The following is a 27721-nucleotide window of genomic DNA, read 5'->3' on the forward strand; positions in this document are numbered from 1 at the left end:
TGCTTCAAAGTTGAAATCCAACCATAGGACAGAACAGTGGTTTCCCCTAGGCATTTCTTTTTTTAATTGTAGTGGTAAGTGAAGGGACTACTCAAACTTATACAAAGGAACTTCTTCCTGGAGAAAAAGCATCTCACCAGTTTGGTGGCCACATAGTATGTGTCTACTATTTGCCACATACAATCCCACCACCAGAAACAGGGCATAAACAGGAGGTCCCATGACAAAGTGATGAGTGTGGAGTGTGAACCCCAGTGGTGATGTGTTTGAGGAAGAAAAGAATATTAAGGATGGAAAGCACCAGGAGCCATGCAAGCAAATAACCAACACATCACATGAGGATGGAAAGCACCAGGAGCCATGCAAGCAAATAACCAACACATAACACGAGCTAAAAAGACACACAAGGGATGGCAGAGGACTCTAGGTGACAAGAGCAAAAAAGGATCAGGCCCAAGGTGGGGACATGCTTGATATGTTGGGGCCTGGTGTGGAGGCACACATCTCTAATCCCAGCACTGGTAGGCAGAGTCAGGTGATCTCCATGAGTTCAAGACTCTCCTGGTTTACGTAGTGAGTTTCAAACCAGGACTTCTGAGTAAAACCATGCCTCAAAAACAAAGAGGCCAGGCAGTGGTGGCACATCTGGGATTAAAGGCAGAGGCAGGAGGATTTCTGTGAGTTCAAGGCCAGCGTGGGCTATAGAGTGAGTTCCAGGACAGCCAAGGCTACACAGAGAAACCCTGTCTCAAACCCCCTCCTTCCCCAAAAAACAAGGAAGAGCAGTGCCCTAGCCAGTGTGGAGGAGACAGCAGTGGTAGGTGACAGAATTAGAGGAGACAAACAGAAAGGGCTTCATTCATGGTGGCAGATTTTACTGCCTTTTTTTTTAAACATTTTTTTATTAATTTATTCTCTACATTCCAATCCCAGTCCCCCGCCCCCTTCTCTCCTCCTGCTTCCTCCCGTCCCACCTCCCATCTGCTCCTTGGAGTCGGTGAGGCCTCCACTAGGAAGTCTACTAAGTCTGTCCCATCATCTAGTTGAGGCAGGACCAAGGCACCTCCCCATCCCCACACACCCATTTCTAGGCTGAACAGGGATCACTCCATATAGAATGGTTCCACTAAGTCAGTTTGTGCATTACAGTTAGATCTTGGACCCACTGCCAGTGGCCTCATACATTGTCCCAGGCACACCATTGTCACCTATATTAAGGAAGTCTAGTTTAGTCTTAGGCAGGTTCCCCATTTGTCAGACCTGAGTCAGTGATCTCTCACTAGCTCAGGTCAGCTGATTCAGGGGGTTTCACATCAGGTCTTGACTCCTTTGTTGATACTGTCACTCCTCCCTCACTTCAATTGTACTCCAGGAGCTTGGCCCATTGGTTAGTTGTGGATTTCTGCATCTGCTTCCATCTGTTTCTAGAAGAGGGTTCTAGCTTCTCTGGGGTTATGGATTGTAGGCTGGGTCTTTTTGCTTCATGTCTGGTATCCACTTATGAGTGAGTACATAGTACATTTGTTGTTCTGGTTTTGGGTTACCTCACTCAGGATATTTTCTAATTCTGTCCATTTGCCTGAGAATTTTAGGATGTCACTGTTTCTTACCGCTGAGTAGTACTCCATTGTGTAAATACACCACATTTTCTTTATCAATTCTTCAGTTGAAGGGCATCTAGTTTGGTTCCAAGATCTGGCTATTACAAACACAGTTGAGTAAATGCCTTTGTGGTGTGACTGTGCCTTCTTAGGGTATATGCCCAACAGTGGTATTGCAGGGTCTTGTGGTAGGTTGATCCCTTCTGAGAAACCGCCATACTGATTTCCACAGTGGCTGTACAAGTTCACACTCACACTAGCAGTGGAGAAGTGTTCCCCTTTCTCCACATCCTCTCCAGCATAAGCTACCATTAGAGTTTTTGATGTTGGCCATTCTGACAGGTGTAAGATGGAACCTCAGAGTGGTTTTGATTTGCATTTCCCTGATGACTAAGGATGTTGAGCATTTCGTTAAGTGTCTTTCCACCATTTGAGATTATTCTGTTGAGAGTTCTCTGTTTAGATCTGTAACCCATTTTTATTGGATTATTTGGTAGTTTGACATCTAGTTTCTTGAGTTTTTTGTGTATTTTGGAGATCAGCCCTCTGCCAGATGTGGGGTTGGTGAAGATCTTCTCCCATTCTGTAGGGAGCCACAGTCTTGTTGACTGTGTCCTTTGCTTTACCGAAGTTTCTCAGTTTCAGGAGGTCCCATTTATTGATTGTTGCTCTCAGTGTCTGTGATACTGGTGTTGTATTTAGAAAGTAGTGTCCTGTGCCAATGCTTTCAAGGGTATTTCCCATTTTCTCTTCTGTGAGATTCAGTGTAGACGTATTTATATAGAGATCTTTGATCCATTTGGACTTCAGTTTTGTGCATGGTGATAGATATGGATCTATTTGTAGTCTTCTACATGTTGAGAGCCAGTTATACCAGCACCATTTGTTGAACATATTTTCTTTTTTCCATTTTATATTTTTATCTTCTTTGTGAAAAATCAGGTGTTCATAGGTGTGTGGGTTATTATCAGGGTCTTCGATTTGATTCCACAGGTCCACCTGTCCTTTTATGCCAATACCAAGCTGTTTTCAGGATTATGGCTCTATAATAGAGCTTGAAGTCAGGGATGGCGATGACCCTAGATGATCCTTTATTGTACAGGATTGTTTTGGCTATCCTGGGCTTTTTGTTTTTCCATTTGGAGTTGAACATTGTTCTTTCCAGGTCTGTGGAGAATTGTGCTGGCATTTTGATGGGGATTGCATTCAATCTGTTGATTACTTTTGGCAGGATTGCCACCTATCCAAGAGTATGGGAGATCTTTCCATTTTCTGCGATCTTGATGGGGAATGTCCTTCTGTGTATATGTTTATCTTATTGGTTGTTGAATAAAGTACTGTTGGCCAATAGGAAAAGAAGATAGATGGGACTAGGAGTCAAGGAGGATTCTGGGAAATGTAGTAAAGAAGTCTTGCGATACAAGCAGGAAATGACATAGCAGACAGACTCATATATAAGCAAGGGCAAGAGGGAAGTCGTTCCTTTTCTCTCTTACTCCTGCTCTCTGCTCTGCAGTTGCCATGTGACCTGGGAAGAGAACACCAGAGGAAGGCGTCCTCCATAAGGTAAGTCTTATGATTATGGATGATAATTAAGACTGAGCAAGCAAGTAAGAACTCCTAGGGATTGCCCAGCAGCATTGTGCCTAATATAAGTCTCTCTGTGTTACTTGGGACCTTAACGTGATGGCGGGCAGACCTCGGGCGGCCTGGCAGAAAGCGCCCATGTGGCGGCAGGGCTCCGGTGCCTTGGCGGAAAGACTTACTGTCTTTCTTTAAAAACTTGTCATATTGGTCTTTCACTTGTTTGGTTAGAGTTACCCCAATATATTTTATGTTGTTTGTGGCTACTGTGGTATTTCTTTCTCAGCCCATTTATTATCTGTATATAGGAGGGCTACTGATTTTTTTTTTTTTTTTTTTTTTTAGTTAATCTTGTATCCTGCTACATTACTGAAGGTGTTTATCAGTTGTAGGAGTCCCCTGGTAGAATTTTTTTGGGATCACTGATGCATACTATAATACTAAATAGAGAGAGTCTGACTTCTTCTTTTCCAATTTGTACCTCCTTGATCTCCTTTTGTTGTCTTATTGCTCTAGCTAGAACTTCAAGTACTATACTGAATAGGTATGGAGAGAGTATGCAGACTTGTCTTGTTCCTGATCTCAGTGGGATCGATTTGAGTTTCTTTCCATTTAGTTTGATGTTGACTGTTGGGTGATTGTATACTGCCTTTTTGTTTAGGTATGTTCCTTGTATCCCTATTCTCTCCAAGACCTTTATGATGAAGGGATGCTGAATTTTGTCCAAAGCCTTTTCAGTATCTAATGAGATGATCATGTGTTTTTTTTCTTTCAGTTTGTTTATATGGTGGATTACATTGATGGATTTTTGTTATGTTGAAACATCCCTGCACCTCTAGGATGAATTCTACTTGGTGGATGATATGTTCTTGGATTCAGTTTGCCAGTATTTTATTATTGAGTATTTTTGCATCTATGTTCATGAGGGAAACTGGTCTGTAATTCTCTTTCTTAGCTGTGTCTTTGTGTGGTTTGGGTATCAGGGTAACTGTAGCCTCGTAAAAAAGTTTGGCAATATTCCTTCTGTTTCTATTGTGTGCAATAATTTGAAAAGTATTGGCATTAGTTCTTTGAACATGTGGTAGAATTCTGTTCTGAAACCACCTGGGCCTGGGCTTTTTTTGGTTGGGAGACTATTGATAACTGTTGGAAATTTTCTTAAAAGTAGCCTAGTAGCAAAGTCCCAAGTGAAAGGTTCAGGCATTATGCTGGCCTAGCTTAGGCCTGCCCACTCAGTTCAATGACTTACACGGGCAAGCACTGCCACCTGACATCTTGCTTTTTATTTCTTCTTTCACTTGTTGGGTACATTTCCTGAAGGTCAGGCATGGGATCCCACTCCAGGAGCGGTGCTTTTTTACTTTTTCAGTTCGGACCGCTGGGTCCTTTTTCGGTTTCGGGACAGCTGTGTCCCCTTCGGGGCTAGGCCCCTGGCAACTCCCACGGGCAGACGTGCATCCGGAGAGGAGCTTTTTGCCGGTTTTCCACTTGCCTCACCCATGGGAAATGCATAGAGGAACCTTTCTGGTTTCATCCAACAAGCAGGTAAACAGACAAAAGCGGCTTGCGGTCCCCCCGCCGTTTTGGTCATGTGACCTACCTGTAGGCACACACAGCTCCAGCGGCCTTATGCCAGCAAACCTGTCTGCTGGATTTTTGATTTCTGCCAGATCTTTTTGCTTTTTATTTTATTTTTTGTCTGTGATTTCTTCTTTCACTGGCTCTGTTGTTCATGGCTTGTTTACTAAATACTATGCCTTTCCAGGGCCCTCAGCTCTCTCCCTTTAAATCTCCTGTCTGTTTGCTACAATGTACGGATCAGAGATTGCATTCTAGTTCCCCTTTACTGTTATCCAGTCCTGCTTGTCTCTGTACCTGTAATTTAATTTTATACTTATCTAGCTTTATATACAGTTTAAATTAAACTATACTAAGTCTCATATTTCTAAATTGCTATATATCTTTAAATGATGGTAAACATTTAAAGTCATAAAGTTCTAATCTACCTTTACTTAAAATATAACCCAAGTCTATACAACTTAAATTTAACTCATGTATCTTTAAATGATTATAAAAGTTTAAAATCATAAAAGTTTCAAATTAACAAAATATTTATACCACTCAGTCTATCCTGTAAGCCGTTTACAAAGGTACAGCTTTTATTACAAAAAGGTATTTTTTTCTTTAACTAAAGACAAACTTAACTGCTGAGAAAGCTAAACTAGACAGCCCTCAAATGCTCAGAGATCTAGAGAATATGGCATTTAAAATGTTTTGTTAAAAAGCTTTTTATAACAGAGAGATAGGCCAGTTGCTGGCCCCACCCCATTTCCTCCGAGAACACTGATGGGCACTGAAGAAGCTTCATCTCGAGTCAGTGACAACGCTAGTTACTGAGCAACCCTGCCCTTCACCTCGACTACTACAAAGTATTCAAGACCTTGGACAAGAGGACAACGGAATCGACTTTCCCGGCGTTGCTTGGGCCAACGGTAGGCGAGTCTTCCCAAAGTCTCTAATCCACAGGTCACAAGTTATCAGCAAGAAGGCAGGTGTCCTGCAGCCCACTACTATGGATGGAGGACCTTGGGGATGGCTGTCCATGCAGCCTGCTGGCAAGTCTCTGTTATTCTTTAACCATTGATTAAGGTAAAATCTTATCCTTCTCAAGAACTCTGATGCTTTTGACGACTGATAGTCTTGCCAGCTTAAAGCAAAACAGATTCCAGTAACAGGTATTTTAGGGTTTATCTATGTAAAGATAGGAAAGTCTAAGATGTAGTTACTGAGAATGTAGTTATGAAGGCCTGAGGATAAAAAGGCTTAAATGATGATAAAATGAGTCAAGACATTAAAAAAGGATAAAATATGTTCCTGACTTCTGTATTTCTCATGCTACTGTTCATAATAAAGTTCACCAATACCACTACATGATCATAACTACAAGGTCAAGATTAAGATGCTTTTCATTGTCCTAAAAAAAAAAATCTGTCTGGTTTTAAAATGGTAATGCTTTTAGCCAAGTTGCTTCTAACATGAATATACTCCTAATGTGTCTAATACTTATGTTTCCACAAACTCTAAGGATTCTTGTAAGTTCCAGGGAGCCGAATCAGATCCAAACAGGTCAGATTCACTCCAGGTAATATTCAACCTTTCCCCGGTCCCAAATTCCCTTCACTCATCTTGGGACTCCTCGGGAACCCCTCCCTCATCTTACAATCTTCCCCTCAAGTGACAGGACCTAAGAAAAAATTTTTTTCTAAACTCAACCTTGTCTTCTGCTCTGTCAACATCTTGCCTGGTCTAAGAGGTGCCAGGGAGTTCCATACAGCCTGGACTGCAATGAAACAACCAGCTACTCCAGGAAGTGGCAGCACCCCAACCTTCTCGGGTCCCCCAAAGATGGTCAACGCCCCCCACGTCAGCAGGAAGCAGTCTTAAGAATTCGACGCCCTTATTCCTTAACCTGCCATGTCTAAACACCCCACCTTTTTTTAATAATAAGTAGAGGTGGAAATGAAAGGTTCAGGCATTATGCTGGCCTGCCCGTTACCCGGTGGAATCCACTCAGGCAGAACCCTGGTCAGCCCAAGGTTCCATGGGAACTAAGTCTGCACGCAGGTGCAGAGGACCCCTTTAAAAGATAGGCCCCTGCCCATTACGCTCTCTGTTTCTCTGTCCCGCTCTGTTCCTCTGTCCCGTTCTCTGTCCCACTCTCTGTGCTACTCTGTCCCCCACCTATGCTCTCGCTCTGTCTCTCTATGGTGACCGGCCATGGCGGTCAGCCATTTACCCTGTTCCTCTTCTTAGACTCCCCATTCTGCCAGGCCTTATAATAAACTTATAGTCTTATCAGTATTTCTCTTTTCTTCTTTTTAAACAAAACAATAACACCAAGCAAAATTAAAAAAAAAATTAACAATTTTTTTCTTTCTTTTGAGGAGGGTCACATATGCTCCAGACGGACCTTGAATTTGCTACATAGAATCACCTTGAATTCCCTGTCCTTCCATGTGTTTCTCTAAGTGCTAGGATCACAGGCTGCACTAACACATTTCACTAAAATAACACCTTTTCTATATCATTCGTTCCCATGCTATAGAATCTTTACTGCTAATCTGAGGGGAAAATGTTGCTTTTGGAAAAGATTTTGGAGGACATACTTGTTAATTTTTAATCTCCCAGAGCACACTCAGAAATTAGACTCTTGATGCTTGAGGCTCACAATTAACATCAATTGTTACATTCCTCTGACTTCACCGTGTAAGGGGGTAAGGGGACTGGCTGCTGAGCATTCTGCTGCTTGCTTCTTTGCATTCTACTTACTTCTGGTCCATGTCTTAATTTGTGGTTCCTCAGAACAGGATTCATTTTATCTATCAGGTGTTCATTAAGGATTTATGTGCATGGGACCATATAATCAAAAGTAGAGTTGTTAAGTACACAAACACAGAGGTATCATGGCCTTGCTATCCATAGACATGCTCACATATGATATTTCCCTGCTTTGAGAGAAATAAGTGTGTGATGCTAATGTGGATGAGAAGAAATGCCTCATTTCAAGGCATGCTGACTTGGGAAGAGGTCATGGTTCTCTTGCCTACATCAAATTCCTCCTCCAGCTTACAGCCCATCTCACCTCTCCTCCATTCAATCAATCCATACACCAAGTATTATATTCTCCTCTAAGCATTTTCTGGATTTACAGAAATCTGATGTACTCACTTGTCTTACTATGAATTCCCTCAACATTTCCTATTATTGGTCATTATTGTTATTATATTTATTTATTAATAATCTTCAGCCAGGTGGGACAGATCAGCACTCAATAGGCAAGTGGATTTCTGAGTTTGAGGCCAGCCTGGTCTACAGAGTGAGTTTCAGGACAGCCAGAAGTGTTACATAGAGAAAGCCTGTCTTTTTTTTTTTTTTTTTTTTTTTTTTGGTTTTTCGAGACAGGGTTTCTCTGTGTAGCTTTGAAGCCTATCCTGGCACTCGCTCTGGAGACCATGCTGGCATTGAACTCACAGAGATCCACCTGCCTCTGCCTCCCGAGTGCTGGGATTAAAGGTGTGCACCACCAAAGCCCGAGAAAGCCTGTCTTGAAAAAAACGAAAAAAGAAAAAAAAAAAATTACCCTCCAGTACCACACAACAGGATATTACAAATAACAATAATAGTAGAAGGTAGATAATGACAGTGTGCTCATGGTAAGATGCTGGTAGGTACTGTTTTGAGTGCTTTACATGTTTAAGTTTGCTTAATCCCCACAACTATTTGAGGGAGATTATCTATTGTTTTGATGTGAAATTAAGTTAATAATCTGAAGATCCGAGGTGTGGCGGGTGCTTGATCATGCACATACAAAGTCAGACTGAAATGAGTGTTTACACAACAAAGATTCACAGAAAGAGCCCCCAAGACTTGAGGACAGGGTCTACTTAGCCCAACCAGCTTGTCATGTTGCTTTTTCATAGCCAACACTCAGTCCCAGCATCTTCACACTGAAAGAGAAATTTTCACCACTCACCTGTCTTATAAAGAAGTCCCCATGAATCAGGGAAACAATTCCAAAGTTTGTATACTTGAAAATATGATCCATCAGCCACATCATCTGAGCCACAACCTGAAATATTAAATGCAAGATGTAGTTAATTCAGTGCTGGTGATAACAAACTTGTAGAATCCAGCCAAGTCTCTCCGGGCGTTGGTGGCGCACACCTTTAATCCCAGCACTTGGGAGGCCAGCCTGATCTACAGAGTGAGTTCCAGGACAGGCTCCAAAGCAATACAGAGAAACCCTGTTTTGAAATCTTCCCCCCAAAAAGAATCTAGCCAAGTCTCCATATTTTCAATATGATCATCCAAGCATATTTTTAATTACTGACTAAATATAGTTTTTAATTTCTTATAAATTTTGCAATTACATCATTTTTATCCCCCAACTCCTCCTTACTCCCTCTCAATTTCATGACTTCTCCTCTAGTTATTATTACAAATATATGTAAATGAGTTCTTAATTGATGTAAGTAATACAAACCCAGAGTCAGATACAGAGGAAAATGCTGAGAGATCAGAGCAAAAGAGCAAACCACAGCCATACCTTAGCCTCCTTAGCATCTCCTCAGGCAGGAGAGTGAGCTCCTGTTTCTCCCTGCTTATATCCTAGTTCTGCCCAGCCACCTCACTTTCTGTCTGTCTGTACAGACCTCAGACCTCTATCTATGGTTAGCTAGTGGCAAGCTCCATTCTCCAACCCTCAGAAAGGCCTTATTTGTACAAGCAAGCTATCACCACATTGGAATGTAAAAATTAGTTAAAAAATAAAAAAATAAAAAAGATATCACCACATATATACACATACAATTATATATATATATATATATATATATATATACACACACACACACACACACACACACACACACACACACACACACACACATATATATATATATATATATATATATATATATATATATATATCCGGTCTGCTAGGCCCATTTAGTGTTGTAAATATTTTAAATCTAATGATATTTCTACAAATTCACCACAGTTACCAATACAGTTTACATGAAAAATTATAGGTCTCGGGCTGGAGAGATGGCTTAGAGGTTAAGAGCACTGGCTGCTCTTCCAGAGGTCCTGAGTTCAATTCCCAGCAAATACATGGTGGCTCACGGCCATCTATAATGGGATCTGGTGCTCTCTTTTGGTCTGCAGGCATACATGCAGGCAGAATACTATACATTATAAATAAATAAATCTTTAAAAAAATTATTGGTCTTGATTACTAGTGATAGAACACTAAGTCATAAGTTTACATAAAAAAATGAAACTAAAGTTAGGTGGTGGTGGTATATGCTTTTAATAAGAGCACTCAGGAGAGGCAGAGGCAGGAGGACCTCTAAGTTCCAGGCCTGCCTGTTTCCAGGACGGCCAGGGCTACACAGAGAAACCCTGTCTTGAAAAACAAAAGACAATAAAGGTCCAAAGAAAATATTATATCTCCTGCCTTAATTTTTCATCACCTTTACTAGATTGACTTGCTTTAAAAAGTAAAAGTGCATACTTATAAAAGAATAGGACTGAGGAGATGGCTCATTTGGTAAAATGTCTGCCATTTGTGGTGGTCTGAGTTAGAACAGCCCCCACAGGCTCATATATTTGAATGCTTAGTCACCAGAAAGTGGCACTATTTGAAAGGATTAGAAGGATTAAGAGGTGTGGCCTTATCAGAGGGAGTGTGACACTGGGGGTGGCTTCTGAAGTTTCAAAAGCCCATGCCAGGCCCAGATGCTCTCTCTATGCTTATGGTTCAGGGTACGACTCCCAGCTCCAGCTCCAGCACCTGACTGCAGGCCACCATGCTTCACCCCCAATGATGATAATGGACTAAACCTCTGAAACTATAAGCAAGTCCAAATTAGATGCTTTCTCTTATAAAAGTTGCCTTGGTTGTGGTGTCTCTTTATAGCAATAGAACAGTGACTAAGACACCATGCAAGCATGAAGACTTGAGTGTGGTTCTCAGCACTCATGTAAAAGCCAAGTGTGGAAGGTGCTTATAATCCCAGTGCTGGGAGTACAGACAAGAAGATCCCTAGGGCGCGCGCACACACACACACACACACACACACACACACACACATGCATGTGGAGGTCAGAGGATAATTTTTAGGTGTTAGCTCTCTCCTCCTGTCATGTGGGTTCTGGGGATTGAACGTAGATCGTCAGGTGTGGTGTCGTGAAAGAAATGATCCTCATAGAGAGTGGAACTATTAGGAGGTGTGGTTTTGTTAAATGGGTGTGGCCTTGTTGGAGGAAGTGTGTCACTGTGGGGGGTGGGCTGTGAAGTCTCCAATGCTCAAGCTACACTCAGTATGGCACACAGTTGCTTTCGCTGCCTGTAGATCAAAATACAGAGCTCTCAGCTTCTTCTCCAGCAATACGTCTACCTGCACTCTGCCACGAAGACAATGGACTAAGCCAGCCCCAATTAAATGCTTTTCTTTAGAAGAGCTGCCATGGTCATGGTGTCTCTTCACAGCAATAGAAACCCCAAGACATCAGGCTTGGCAGCAAATGTCTTTACTCACTGAACCATCTCATCAGCCCCAAGAGGTAATTTTAAATGGGTATATAATTTGACATTCTACCTTTGAATGACCATGGAGTAAATAATCAATCAAATAAATATTTCTACTTGTCAATATAAATATATTAATTAATTAATTAATGCTCACAAGGCAAAAGGGAACAAATTAAAACCCCAAGGGTAGAAAAATTCTCTCTTATGAAATCAGTTTTAAAATGTGTCTAGATTTCAAATTATTTGATAATATCAGAGAATTATACAAGATTACTTAGGACAGGCTGGAGAGATGGCTTAGTGGCTAAGAGCGTTGCTGCTCTTGTAGAGATTCCTGCGCCCTCATAGGATGACTCATGGCTATCTCTAATTCTAGCCCCAGGGGACCAGACACCCTCTTCTGGCATCCAAAGGCACCAACACACACGGGACATACATAGACACATAAATGTACACATAGTAAAACATTACTCAGGACAGGCAATTAAATCTAACCAAATTAACTCAAATCATACAAAAGCAAACAAAACAACCCCCATGACTACCTAACACTAAGCTAATATCCAGTTATCATCCTCAACAAACTGGAATGGGACACAGGCACATCTTATACTGATTATTTGCGTCATTCTTTGAGACTTAAGACAACTTAAGCACACTGCATGCTTTCAAAGTAATTGTTATAAATGTAATTACCATTATCAGTGAGACTAAAAAATGTTGGCTAATTGGTTATTTGCCTTTACAGAAAGCCAAATAGGGTTCTCCCCCCAAACACACACACACACACACACACACACACACACACACACACACACACACACACACACAATTTTACATTATGAATTTAAAGGACAATGCATTTTGTTGTAAGAACAAATGCATCTACACAGTAGCAGTGTTTCTTTAAGAATCTGAGAATATGATTATAGGGAAGGATTAAATTTATTTCACATTCCAGCAAGATGATATCCTTGCTTTCCAGATTAGAAAAACAGATTATATAATACCTAAACTTACTTTCTTTTGATTTTACCTCATTTTCACACCTTATCTGGTGATTCAAAACTCTTTAAACCTTATGCTGATTCTGACCTTACCTCAGGTTTTGCCAAAACCATTTTACTAGAGGCAGCCTAACTAAATTCTGCCTAACCTTGAAGGCCACTCTGCAAAGTGGCCTATGTCTACCAGGTACATGGTGAAGTCATCCTCAAATATACACTTTTCATTTTACAATTATATACTGTTGTAATCTCATCTCCCACCTGATAAGGGACTGCTGGCTCCTGGAGAGAGAGAGAGAGATGGAGTCTTACTTGTTTGTTGTTTTGTTCTGTTTTGGGACAGGGTCTCTTTACATAGACCTGGCTGCCCTGAAACTCATCATGTAGACCAGGCTGGTCTTAAACTCACAGAGATCCACCTGCCTCTGCTTCCCTATTGCTAAAACTAAAGGCGTACACCACCACATCTGTTGTTGAGTCCTTTACTTCTTACACTTATTCATCATAACTGTTAAGCAATCAATGAACCTCTATTATTGGTTTATGTAGTTTAGGGCCAAATACAAACTCCAATAATTTATATACTATTAATTTAGTTTTCTAGGAATATAATTTCCCAAGTAATAATTCTTTGAATGATAAAGGCCAAACATACTTTAAATGTACTTGATTTGTTGATTAATTTTAATTATTAATGTAAGTAATACAACCGTTCAAACACTGGTTTATCAACACTAGACATTATCCTTGTTATTTATCTTTTAAGACTTTAAATTCCCTTCCTGGGGTGGCTGAAAACTCTATTTTCCATATTAAACTCACCGGCCCTTTGTCCTGTAGGCACATCATCAATGTACACACATCTCCTGTGGCCTGGTGGTTCACCAGCATCACTGCTTCGTCATTAGAAATTGCTTTAATATCTTCCCCCCATTCCATCACTGTAAGAACAAAACATTTCAAATCGTCATTTTCAAGATTTTCATGTGACTAAAAATCTCTTATTAGGAAAAAATGGTATACTTTAATGATGTCTTTTGAAAGTTTGGAACTGGGCTGATTTTCTATGTAAGTCACAATGTTGACATCATTTTAGAGTCCCAAAATATCCATTAAAATATAAAATATTTTTTACTCATTACTACATTATCCAGAAGTTAAAATTATAGGTATGCTTATTACAACTTAGATGTTTACCATCAGGCAAATAGATAAGAAAATTGTGATAAGCCTACAGTGGTGGCACATGTCTTTATTCCCAGCACTCAGGAGGCAGAAACAGGTGGATCTCTGTGAGTTTGAGGCCAGCCTGGTCTACAGAGTGAGTGCCAGGAGAGCCAGGACTACACAGAGAAACCCTGCCTTGGAAAACCAGGAAGAAAGAAAAAAGAAGAAAAGGAAAGAAAGAAAGAAAGAAAGAAAGAAAGAAAGAAAGAAAGAAAGAAAGAAAGAAAATAGGAAAAAAAAATTATGAGAAGTAAACATTCATGGAAAAAATTCAGAGTACGTCTACTTACTCTAAATTATACTACCAACTGTGATATATGGTATATCCATTTTAGTTATCTTGTAAGCTCTCACTCAGAGCCTGCATCTCTAGGGCAGATGACAGAAACTAAAACATGTCATTTTTGTGGCTGGTCACAGAGACACTAATCTTCCTCACCTTTCTGGTGCCTTCCTTGTCTGGTAGACAATAGGCACTTGAGAAGAAATCTTGGCACATATCTAGAGGAAGGAATGTGCACAGACAAACCTCGACAGGTTTACTACCCATCTTGTCAACATCTGGTATGCAATAAAGTCTCTTCAGAGTTGCAAAAGGACTCAGCATGAGAGATGGACATAGGTAAATTCTTGGAGGGCTCTATGAGCTTTCCTCCAGACCTTGCCCTGTGTATCTTTTCATTTGTATCCTTTGTAGTGTTCTATGCAATAAACTGGTAAATGTGTTTGCCTGAGTTCTGTGACTCACATGAGCAAATTAACTGACCCCCAAGAAGATGGTTGTAGGACCCTGATTTTGAGCAACCAGTCAGAAACACAGGTTAAAAACACAGGTTAAAAAAAGTATGACAGGGACCTATAGGGGCAAGCAATCTTGGGGATTAACTGATTACTTGACCCACGAGATCTGATGCTATCTCCAAGTAAAGGGCATTGAAACTTGAATTAGGGAACCCCAGCTGGCTTCCACTGTAGACCTGCTTTCTTGCTTAGTGTGTGAAAGGAAAAAAACCCCACCTATCAGGCATTAAAGGTGATTAGTGTTAAAAGAATACAGCAGAAAAGACCAAGCTAAAGATGTTTTATGGCTCTGGGAATGGATCTCAGGCTTTCTGTATGTTAGGGAGTGCACTGAGCTATATTCCCCAGCTCCTTGGGTTTGAGAAATAAAATTGTGTGTTACTTAACACATTGAATTCCAGACTTATTAACACAAGTTATCATTAGATGATTCCTAGACTCTTTCATTTTTACTGTACCAGAAACTATATGAATATTTTTAAAGATTTATTTAATTATTATGTATACAATATTCTGCTTCCATGTATATCTGCACACCAGAAGAGGGCACCAGATCTCATAATGGATGGTTGTGAGCCACCGTTGCTGGGAACTGAACGCAGGACCTCTGTAAGAGCAGCCAGTGCTCTTAACCTCTGAGCCATCTTTCCAGCCCTGAATATTTCAAAACTATATGTTTTCATTTTTAAGGAAGAAAACGAGTTAGATTAGTTTAAAACATCTGGGTGGGAAACTACTGCATCAAAACTACTTTGTACATTATCAGGAAGAGCAGGTTCACAGAAAGAGAAGCAATTGAATAAAATTTTCAAAAAAAATGGTGTTGGTTAAACTTGATAGCTACAGCAGGAGTTCGAAACTAGGTCCTTATTGCTCACCCTACACAAAACAAATGTTTAGTGGGATTATTTAGGACCATCATCTAGACCATTCAAAAAAAATTTTTTAAAAAGAAAGTTCTTTTGTATAAAATGGAATTATTTAATAGAAACAAACTGTTCTGTTTCATTTTAGATTTTGCTACAATTTTTAAAGGACTGGCCTATTTAACCTAACTTACCAAATTTGGGAAGTCTTCATGTATTTGGGGGCTTTTGTTGTTGTTTTACTGATAAGTCCTTTGTGTCAATCATGACAGTTTCCTTTTTGTTCCTGACATAGGTGACTTAAATTTGTTCTTCATTAGCTTTATTCCAAGTTAGTTTTGTAAAATGTGTTGACCTCTACCAAAAGTCACTCTTTTTTCTTGATTTTTCTGTTTTTTCATGTCATCAATGTAGTTCATTTCTGCTATTTCACCTCTGTGCATTCTTTGGTATTATATCACTCTATAATTTATATTCATCTAAAAATCTTTCAACTGGATTAAAAAACATTTCTAAAAAATTTTGCCTTCTATGTTTTCCTATACACGTTTTAGTCAAGTTTAACACAGTATAACTTACAACAAGAAATAATTTCTCTCTAATGTACATCTTGTACCTCTCCATAACCACTACACTGAGACAGGGAACAGCCCCACAGCCCCCAAAATAAAAGCATCCACCACCCACCCCACTCCCAGGCTTGCCTTTAATTTTCTATGCCCTCAAAGATGACCTTGAAACATTCATCTTCCTACTCCCACCTCTCGGGCTAGGATTATAGGCATGTGTCACAAGCCCAGTTTACACAGTGTTTTTTGCGTCTAGGCTTCCTGCATGGTAACAATTGTACTAAATTGCCAGAAAATAAATACGTCATGTAGTATTTCTCTGCTTTGCCACCAGATGATAACATGCACTGAGTCTCTGACGTTAAAAAACTTTAAACTAGAAAAAAATTATAGGCATATATGATATGTGGAGTATTAGTTAAAGTCATGTTACATTCTCTTACGCTGTAGAATTATTTGTTTAATGATGCAAAGATGTTGCATTCTTTTATATTGCATTTGGGTTTTTTGTTTGTTTGTTTGTTTGTTTGCAAGACAGGGTTTCTCTGTGTAGCTTTGGAGCCTATCCTGGCATTCATTCTGTAAACAAGGCTGGCCTTGAATTCATAGAGATCACCCGCCTCTGCCTCCCGGGTGCTGGGAGTAAAGGTGTGCACCACCACTGCCCGACCTGTTGCATTTTCGTAACTCTGTGAAGCTGTTACTTTATCTGTTTATATAACAGAAAAAAGAAAGCATCTTCAACAAATGGTGCTAGCATAACTGTATGTTGGCATGTAGAAGACTGCAAATAGATCCATATCTATTGCCATGCACAAAACTCAAGTCCAAATGGATCAAAGATCTTCACCAACCCCACATCTGACAGAGGGCTGATCTCCAAAATACACAAAGAACTCAAGAAACTAGACATCAAACTACCAAATAATCCAATAAAAATGGGTTACAGATCTAAACAGAGAACTCTCAACAGAACAATCTCAAATGGTGGAAAGACACTTAACGAAATGCTCAACATCCTTAGTCATCAGAGAAATGCAAATCAAAACAACTCTGAGGTTCCATCTTACTCTGGTCAGAATGGCCAACATCAAAAACTCTAATGACAGCTTATGCTGGAGAGTATGTAGAGAAAGGGTAACACTCCTCCACTACTGATGGGAGTGTGAGCTTGTATAGCTGCTTTGGAAATCAGTATGGCGGTTTCTCAGAAAATTGGGAATCAATCTACCTCAAGACCCAGTAAAGCCACTTTTGGGCATCTACCCAAGGGAGGCACACTCACACCACATGGCATTTGCTCAGCCATGATCATAGAGGCGTTATTTATAATAGCCAGAAACTCTTAAATATCTAATAGTAATATGGGTCACTTATTGATAGAAAAGTTCTTTGAAATGTTTTTTGTGTGACAGTTTTGTCCTTGTATGAACATAGAGTAAACTTGGGTAAACCCGTATCCCCTAAGTCAGTGGCCACAGCATTAGGAAGATTAAGAGTTTTTATGAAAGTTAAAGAACAGAGATGATAACAAAGGAAGGCTTCTGAGAAGACAGAAAGGGAATGGAGTCCACACAAAGGAACTGGCTGAAAGGAGAGGTGCTCCACACTGCAGCGGCACAGACTGAAGAGGGCTTGGGAGCAGGCCTGAGTTAGGAGCCACTCAAAGCCAACAGCTAAAAGGAACACCAGGGGAGATGAGATGAGGGTTGTGGGAAGAAGGGAGAATACAACTTCTGAATTAGACAAGTTAGGGAAGCCTAAAAAAGAGCAGAAGGCAAAATGTGAGCAGTCACACCAGCTAAACACCCAAGAGATCCAAACAAAGTCATAGTTGCGGTTAATGCAGTTTCTGGTTTGAGGCTTTGGCTACATTCCCAAAATTTCAAATATGGAAAAGGGAAAGAACATAGTTAGAATATGACCAAATAAAGAGCAAAGCATAGGGCTGGAGAGATGGCTCAGAGGTTAAGAGCACCGGAGGCTCTTCCAGAGGTCCTGAGTTCAATTCCCAGCAATCACATGGTGGCTCACAACCATCTGTAATGAGATCTGATGCCCTCTTCTGGCCTGCAGACATACATGGAGACAGAACACTGTACATAATAAATAGAAGGAAGAAGGAGGAGGAGGAGCAGAAGAAGGAGGAGGAAGAGGAGGAGGAGGAGGAGGAGGAGGAGGAGGAGGAGGCATGGTGGTGCAAGGCCTTTAAACCTAGCACTTGGGAGGCTGTGTTCTAATACATATCAGCAAATTTTCCTATTTGGAATGGCTTCCATCCATATTCTCTCAATGTCTAAAAGAGTCCTAAAAGACATTCAAGTCACATATTAATCTTAGTTACACCTAAGGATCAGACACAGTACACAAGCATCATAAATCTGACTAAAACTTAGGTCTATTGACCCCTCAAACCAAAGCAAAGACCACTAACTGTTTAGCTAAAGCTGAAGTATGCTGTTGCTTATTGTATAATGGGATTCCCACAAAGACCAGCTTCAACCTTTGAACTCTACCACCCCACTGGGTATGCTACTTAGCTTCCCCACTGCTCAGTATGTACCGTGTGGATGTGACCTCTTCTCAGACCTGTCAATAGCGAGTAAGAAGCCAGTGTAAGCACTTGCTGAAAGGTTGGGCACACCAAGCACTCAATCACAGTAAGTTTCTCCTCTTACTGGAGCTATTACCAGTCATTTACCACTTAGGTTACTCACCTAACTTCAAGATGGAAATTTTTTTTTCTTTTAAACGAAAGTCTTAACAGAAGACTATCAGTTCCTGACAATATCAGAAAAAGTGATGCAAAGAGCAAACTGTAATTTGAAAAATCTATCACAAGAAGAAAATGTCATTTCAAGACTAATTCTAAGAGGATGAACATGACAGAGACAAGTGAGATCACATAGCTGAAACACACCACCTGCACAGCACTGAACAAACCTAGAGTTCATGGGATATGTACAAGGACCTCCAAGACATGTGGTCCCTGGGAACTGTAAACAGTGAGTCTATGAACAGGTTCTGCAGGACGTTCCCCCCTCTTCCTCTTGTCCAGGGTAACTCCCGGACTCTGTAGATGCTACCTTATGTGGCTAAACAAGTGATCATTCAAGAGTCTTAAAGAAGGGTTTATCCTGTATCATCCAGTTACACTGGTCCTTTTAAGAAATAGGGAAGCAGGTGTATGGTGCTGCACACCTTTCAATCCAAGCTTTCAATTGGGTGCCAGAGGCAGGTGGATTTCTATGAGTTCAAGGCCAGCCAGGTCTATGTAGAGAGACCATGTCTCAAAAAACAAAAACAAAACAAAACAAAACAAAAATACTTTTATAAAAGGAGGACAGAGGGTAAGGAGGGAGCTAGGAAATACCCTAGTGAGGAAAGCACTTGCCTCATAAGCATAAACCTGAATCTGATCCCCAGAAGCCACATAAAGATACCAGGTAGGCTGATCCATGCTTATAAGCCCCATGCTGGGGAGGGGAGAAAATAGGATTCTGGGCCTTGTTGGCCAGCCTGTCTTTGTACCATGTGTGCCTGAGGCCCTAGAAGAGGGTTAGATTACAGACAGTTATAAGCTGCTGTGTGGGTGCTGGGGATTGAACCCTATTCCTCTGGAAGAGCAGCCAGTGCTCCTAATTGCTGAGTTATCGTTCCAGCCCTAAAAGATTTTGTTAAGGAGCCACATATACCAAGGAAGCATTAACAAACATTTTCAAGGTCATTATTTAATGTGCCACAGAGTCCTGACCCTCTCTGTACACTGCAGACTCAGGCCAAAGGTCAGGAGCCACAGCTACAGAGACTATGCCAAAGAGGTTCAGAAAACAGGTGACAGTGGGAGCTGCAGAGTGGGGAAAGAAAGAGTGCTGTGGCCAGAAGAACACACTAGGTAGTGAGAGACTGTACCTGAGGGGGTGCGGGCGCCACCAAGGCCCAACACTTAGTGCTCTCCATGTACAGGTATTCTCTCAGTCAGCTGTCCTTCATTAAGGACAGTAGTGTCGAAGTGCATAACTGTGTAAGTAAATGAACCTGTTCTACCAGGTATAACCCAGAGTGGGTAGGAATATAGAATTTTCCATTTTAAAAATGAGGGGGAAAAGAGAACGAGAGAGGCTAATGGAGTCTTCTCCTGACCCCAACTGTCACCCCCCATTCCCTCTCAGCCAAACGTGTTTCCATTCCATCTCTCCCCACCCCTCACTCATCTCCAACACCGTCCAATCTACTTTCCAGTTCTACCACCTCAAGGAAACTGTTCTTGCCAAACGCAATAAAAGCTGTCAGGGCTCATCTTACACACAGAAACTGCAGATGCATTCACAGCTCCCAACCCTGTGGCCCTGTACTCACCCCTTCTCCTGCTGTTCTAGGCACAAACACATCCTAAGACATGGTCTCAGGCCCTTTTTCCCTCGGTACTTAAAAGTTCCCTAGGTCAGTGGTTCTCAACGTGTGGGCCACGGCCCTTTTCACAGGGGTCACATATCAGACATTTATATCACAATTCATAACAGTAGCAAAATTATAGTTATGAAGTAGCTAGGAAAATAACGATGGTTGGAGTCACCACTGCACAAGGAATTGTACTAAGGATCACACCATTAGGAAGGTTGGAGCCACTGCCCTAGGTGAGCTGATCCAGCTCCACAAGTTTAAATAACACTGACAAGTCCCCAAACCTCCCTAGCTGGCCCCGATTTCTTCTGGCGTTCCACATGCACCCCACATCCGTGCACCCCCCCACACACACACACCCACATCCGTGCACCCCACACACACACACACACACCCACATCCGTGCACCCCACATCTATGCACCCCACACGCACACGCCCCACACGCACACACCCCACACCCCACATGCACACACCCCACACACACACACCCCACACGCACACGCACCCCACACGCACACGCCCCACAGCACACGCCCCACACCACACGCACACACGCCCCACACGCACACGCCCCAACGCACACGCCCCACACGCACACGCCCCACACCCCACACGCACACGCCCCACACCCCCACACCCCACACGCAAACACCCCCACATGCACACACCCCACATGCACACACCCCACACGCACACACCCCACACGCACACACCCCACACGCACACCACCACACCCCACCGCACACGCCCACACGCACACACCCCACACCCCACACGCACACGCCCCACACCCCCACACCCCACACGCACACACCCACACGCACACACCCCACACGCGCACACACCCCCACACCCCACACCCCACACGCACACGCCCACACGCACACGCCCCACACCCCCACGCCCCACACGCACACACCCCCACGCCCCACACGCACACGCCCCCACGCCCCACACGCACACGCCCCACCACACGCACACGCCCCACACGCACACGCCCCACACGCACACGCCCCACACGCACACGCCCCATACGATCTATGCACCACTCCACTGGATGTGCTTCCTCGGTCTTCCTCTCAGTTTCGCCTCCTGCGAGTCCCCACCTACACACACACACACACACACACACACACACACACACACACACAGCTGTCCCACGAGAAACCTCACAGGCACCCCTGTACCTCATCCTCTGTGTTGAGACCTCGGTGTTCTGACCATTCCCTCCTATAAAGCTCCTCAGTTAGTTCACCAGTTTCCAACTCCACTGCCATCACCCATCAACTGTCACTTCCATTTGGGCATGGCAGAGTCTTTTGGAAAGCCCTGCATCCTCCCACACTCTCCTGTCTTGAATCCATTCCTACAACCATGGCATAGTGTATCAATTCATCACTCCCTGAAATCCTTCTAGAAAAATTTACAAACTTGTAAGCACTTGAAGGCCTCCAAGAGTCTGGCTTCCCCAGCTTCCCACCCGCCACTGCCCACACTCCCCACTCCACAGTGCAGCCAGTCTGGTCCCCTGTCTCCAACACAAGCCTCTCTGCTGTTGCACACATCCTTCCTCCTGCCTTCAATGTTCTGGCATCTACTTACGTATTCCACAGAAATTCTATCCCACCAATACAGTCTGTGACACTGTCCAGATAAAAATCTCAATGCTACTTTCTCAAGAAAGTCATTCCTTTTGACACCACCAAGTCTCAGATTATGTCCTCTAGGATATACTCACAGAGCCTCTGCTTTTCTCTAGGGCCCTTTTCATAGCTGTGATTAACTGGTTATTTTTTAACTGTTGTGTCTTCCACACTAATGTGTAAACTTAAGGGCAAGAGTTGCTTCTGTAGTTCTGCTTCTGGTTAACTGAAGTATGTCAACCCAGGACATGGTTTCTGTGCTTAAAAACTCATCTAGAGAAAGGCTCAGGGCTACACTGGGATCCTGAACACTCAGTGCAGTCTCCAGTCGGCTAATAAATACTGGCTTCAACCCGTGTCCAAGTAGTCTTATTTGGTGGGTACCTCACAAAAGTAGCACTGTTTCAAAAACCAAACCAAAACAGCAACAAAACAACTATTTAACATTCTGAACTTAACCACACAGCTTCAACAATCAAGGCAGAGTGGCACATACTGAGTGTAGAACCACAGAACATAACTGAGAATCCAAAAATTAATCATACCCCTATGGTCAACTCAGTTTTCACACGACACCACTACCGTTCATCCTACAGGGCAAACAAATAGTCTCAGAAAATGATGACAGGGCAACCAGATAATGAGGTTTGGGGAGTTGCCATGCAGGCATGAAGACAGGAATTCAGGTACCCCAGCACCCACAGGAAAGGCAGGTAGGCGTGGCGCCCACCTGTAACTCTAGCACTCTTGGGAGTTGGAGTCAGGGGAATTGCTGGGACAAGCTGAATAGCTAGACTTATTGAGTAATTGAGTTCCATGTTCAACAGCTGACTCTACTTCAGTAAATAAAGTAAAACAAAAAAAAGCAAGAAGACACCTAAAGTCAACCTCTGACCTGCATAAGCACCCCCCACATACAAACACCCAATCAATGACGCATGCATGCATACCACACATATATAGTCAAGATAGACAGTAAAAAAAGTTCCCTTACCTCATTGCATATAGAAAAATTAACTCAAAATGGATCACAAAACTAAATATAAAAGCTAAATTCTTTACAGAAAAAATTAGTATAAATTTTCATGACCTTTAACTGGGTAACAATATGAAAAACACAGTAAAGCAATGTAGAAACTAAAGTATCCAAGTATATATATATATATTATATATATTATATATATATGTACGTACACACACACACACACACACACACACACACTTGTTGTTGTTGTTTTGATACAAGATCTCATTGCTCTGGTCTGGAACTTGCTATGTAGACCAGGCTGGCTCACAGAGATGTCTGCTTCTGCCTCCCATGTGCTGGGATTAAGGGTGTGTGGTCACTACACCTAGCACAAGAAACTTTATAACCTGTATTAGTCAGTTTTGCATTAATATAACAACATGCCAGAGGCAGGCTAACTTTATAAAGAAAATGTTCACCATTTTGGAGGCTGGAGATCTGAATGGCATTGTACAGGCAGGCTCTCCACCTTCCTGTGCCACCTCCTGGCAGACTGCAATAGCAGGAGCAAGTGATCACCTCAGCAAATAGGAATGTGAGAGAGACTGGGTGGAGCCAGCCTCAGGCTTTCAAAATAACCCTTTCAAGAGAATGACCAGTCTCACAATAAATATCAGCTTCTTCCCGGGGCTTGCCCAGACTTACCCATGCCTCCCCCCACCCATCTCTTAAAGACCACACTGTCTCCAACACCAACCCTAGGACCCAGGCCTCAAACAACACCCAAACCAAAGCAAAATTTTACCTTCAAAAGATAAGCAACCTAACTTAAAAACAAAACAAAAAACAGGCAGAAGATAGGAAGGGAGATTTCTCCAGAGAAGAAACACAAATGGCCACCAGTACATGGAAATATCATTAGTCAGTAAGAAATGCAATTCTAAACCACAGGAGACCTCCACTTCATATCCACCTGAATGGTGAGGATTAAAACCAAAACAAACAACAAAACTCCAGAAAATAAGTGTAAGCAAGGAGGAAAGAAACTGGAGCCTCTACATTGCTGATGAAAATACAGAATGGCAGAGCTGTTATGAAAAACATTTTGGCAGTTCCTTAAAAGTTAAACATAGAATTATCATATGACCCAGAAATTTGACTCCTAGGTACAGAGAATTGAAAGCAATGTCAATACAAAACTTGCACCTGAATGTTCACAGTAGTATTATTTGGAATAACCAAACCATGGAAACAAGCCAAACATTTACCACCTAGTAAATACATAACAGGATGTTGCCCATCTGTACTATGGAGTATTACTCGGCTATACAAAGGCGTAAGGACTGGCACATGTTATCACACAGGTGGACATGAGAACAGCATGTTAAGTATAAGAAGTTAGATGACACAGATCATGCATCATATGACTCCATTATGAAGTGTTCCAAATAGGGAAATCCATAGAGACACAACATAGATTAATGACTGTTACGAGGGGGCAGGAATGGTGAGTAAGAGCTAATGGGTTTGGAATTTTTCTTTGTGAGTTATGAAATGTTCTGGAGTTAGACGATGGTTGTGAATAAGTGACCATGTGATTATACTGGCATCACTGGCCTTAGTTACTGTTCTACTGCTGTGGAGAGACACCATGACCAAGACAACTTACAAAACAAGGCATTTAACTGGGGGCTTGCTCCCAGTTTCAGAGGGTTAGGCTTAAATCTGATCCGAAAGATGGAGGCAGAGATGGAGTGAGAATGAGACTGTGCCTGGCGTGGACTTCTGAAACCCCCTCCAACAAGGACACACCTCCTCATCCTTCCTAAACTGTCCACCAACTGGGAACCAAACATTCAAATACATGAGCCTATGGGGGCCATTCTCATTCAAAATACCATACCACTGAATCACATACTTTAAAATGATGAATTTTATGGCATGTGAATTATACGCCAATTTACAATATTTATATGTTTAACACCAACACGACACATGTATGTTTTTGTCTTTGGAGTAAAAAACATCTTGTTTGGTGAGAGGTTCTATCTCACTACATAGTCCAGTCTTGCCTTAAACACATAATCCTCATGGCTTCCACCTCTTGAGTTTTACCTTCCTAGAAACATCTGGATGTATTTAAATTACAATATTTTGTTCCCTAATATAATAATTTGTTCCCTAATCAAATAATATAAGCTTCTACTTACAACATTAGCAGACTTCTAACCAGCGCACGGCTTTAATCCCAGCACTCGGGAAGCAGAGGCAGGCGGATCTCTGTGAGTTCAAGGTCAACCTGGTCTACAAGAGTGAGTGCCAGGACAGTTACAAAGCTACACAGAGAAACCTTCTGGAAAAAACAAAACAACAAAGCAAGTTTCTAACCATACCAAGTATGTCTGCACATGTGTGAACACCTGTGTGGGGTACACATGCACATGGATGAACATGTGTGTGCCCAAGACTTCCTTGGTGATACTCCACCTTACAGATTGAGGCAGGGTCTCTCACTGAGGCCTGACCTCACCTTTTGGCTAGTGTGGCTAACTAACCAGCTCATTTAGGGATCCTCTGCATCCATGTACCTGCTTGTGTGGGAAGTGCTCTTCCCACTGAATCATCTCCCCAGGCCCTTCATCAGGTTGTTAGTGGTTAATGAAGTTTTTGAAGTCTAGGAAAGTATTTGATAGCAGAGTCTGATTAAGTCTACTAAACCTTGGCAGGAAATGTAACATAACTAACCTTTTATTCATCTCATCTTCACTGGCCTTGCCGGCCACACAGGGTCCTGTGAGCGCTCAGCCCTAAACTGACATCTATACCAACCCTCAGTCTCAGGGAGCATCACAGGGAAAGGTTGGAAAGAATGCAGGGGCCTGGACATGAGGAAGAGTGCCTTGCAGTGAGTGGTGCACAGCATATGGCATGGCCATGGCACTCACTCACGAGCTCACAGCAGTTGTGGCTCCCTGCACAAGGCCAAGCCAGTCGGCCTTCCATCCTGTGCAGTGGATGAGGGACTGGGCCCTACTCCTAGCCAAGCTAACTGACGCCAATGGCCGTTGGGAGGGGATTGGTCATTGTCCTCAATGGTGTCGCCACTGGAAAGTTACCAGCAAACTTCTGCTCCTGCAAACAACCCTCAGCCGCTCGCTCCACAAAAAGAAGACATGAAAGTCAAAGGGGATTTGCTGGGAGGAAGGTGTCATTCAAAGGAATAGGACAGGGTGATGGAAATCAAAAGACATTACATATGCATAAAATTGGTCAAAGAGGAAATTCTTATTTAAAACTAAAATAAAAAGAAACAGTGAAGAGAATTTTGTTTGCTTGGTTAGTTTGGTTTTTCGAGACAGGGTTTCTCTGAGTAGCCCTGGCTATCTGGGAACTCGCTCTGTAGACTAAAGTGGCCTTGAACTCAGAGATCCTCTGGCCTCTGCCTCCTGAGTGCTGGGATCAAAGGCTTGCACCACCACGTCCTGAGAAATCACTAAGTTTTGTTGATCTAGATGTCACTCAACTGGAGGGGTGCCTGAGTACATAAGAGCACTGGCAGTGCCTCAGACCTCCCAGATTCAATTCCCAGCACCCGCATGAAGGCTCACCACCATCTAACTCCAGTTCCTGGGAACCTGACACCCTATTTGTGTGTGTGTGTAAGAAAAGAGAGAAGGAAGGAAGGAAGGAAGGAAGGAAGGAAGGAAGTTAGCAATGCACTTCCTGAGGAAGGGGGGTTGGCTCTGTTCTGTAAGGGCCATGTCAGTCCAGTCACAGCTGCAAGGGAATGAGTGTAAAGTCCATAATTGGCCATATAAGGCTCCCCAGCCTCAATCTGACTTAGAGGGAAATCAGCTTTAACAGCAGTGCAGACAAACACCTCCAGGTGCTGTATGTGCAACGTGAAGAAGAAATCTAGAAATCTATCTGGTTTCATCCAAACCTTCTACAACAGCAACTCCAGAAAGTCCAAGCAATTACATTCTATCGCATAAAAAAGTGCCTGCCATTGCACTAACTGAGAAAAACTATAGAAATGAGCAACCAAATACAACTATCAAAGAACATTCAACAGGGTAATTATAACACAGAAAGTAAAACTTGTGACTAAATATTCTTGCATGAATTTGCAAGACTCAATAAAAAAAAACTACTACTATGAATAAAACTACAAAAAAATAACAACAAACAAAGCAAAAACAAAAAACAAGAATTCAAGGGAGGATGTCCAGGTTGCAGGAGTAAGGACTGCATGGGCTGGCAGAATTCAGGGAAGACACAGAAAAACTTAAATCATAGAAACGAAGGAGAAATATAAAGGAAGACAAAGAAAAGACATTGCAGAAAACAGACATTAAAGACAGAAACAAACAAATGAAGAAGTGTTGGAATCAAAGGGGAACGCTGACTGTGAGATCAGGAGTCTAAGGTCACTCTCGGATCCATACGGAGTCCAAAGCCAGCCTGGGCTACATGAGATTCTGCTCAGTAATAACAACAAAAAAGAGTTAGAGGAAAAGGACTTAGGAGATAGCACAATGGGTAAGGGCACTTGCTGCCCAAACTGACCGCCTGAGTTTGATCCCCAGGACTCATGTAGTAAAAGGAAAGAACCAATTCCTTCAGACTGTTTTCTGACCTTCACACACACACTATAGCACACACATGTGTGCACACACAAATATAATATAAAATTAAAGATAATTAAGTAGAAAATAATTAATGTAGAAGACATACAAAAAGAGCTTGCAGAAAACCAAAACAATGAAATGCAATGGACACTTAAAGATAAAAATTTGAAATACAATATCTGAATCTAGCCAGGGCACATGCCTTTAATCACAGAACCTGGGAGGCAGAGGCAGGCAGAGCTCTGTGATTTTGTGGCCAGCCTGGTCTACATAGTGAGTTCCAAGCCAGTCAGAGCTACATGGTGAGACCCTGTCTGGAGGGGG

The 27721-nt window shown here is 42.2% G+C and overlaps 1 protein-coding gene across 3 annotated transcripts in view; it reads right to left on the reverse strand.

The window, feature by feature from the left end:
- Window positions 1-27721, reverse strand: part of Lpgat1 (lysophosphatidylglycerol acyltransferase 1) — a 54828-nt gene that overhangs the window by 18054 nt on the left and 9053 nt on the right. For all 3 annotated transcript variants that reach the window (XM_027416526.2, XM_027416525.2, XM_027416527.2), the window contains exons 3-4: window positions 13110-13228; window positions 8719-8814 (exon numbers count right to left, since the gene is read on the reverse strand). In XM_027416526.2, the coding sequence (XP_027272327.1) occupies window positions 8719-8814; window positions 13110-13228 (215 nt within the window). The remainder of the gene's footprint in view (window positions 1-8718; window positions 8815-13109; window positions 13229-27721) is intronic.

The sequence above is a fragment of the Cricetulus griseus genome, chromosome 5 (assembly GCF_003668045.3).
Source record: "Cricetulus griseus strain 17A/GY chromosome 5, alternate assembly CriGri-PICRH-1.0, whole genome shotgun sequence".
NCBI classification, from domain to species: domain Eukaryota; kingdom Metazoa; phylum Chordata; class Mammalia; order Rodentia; family Cricetidae; genus Cricetulus; species Cricetulus griseus.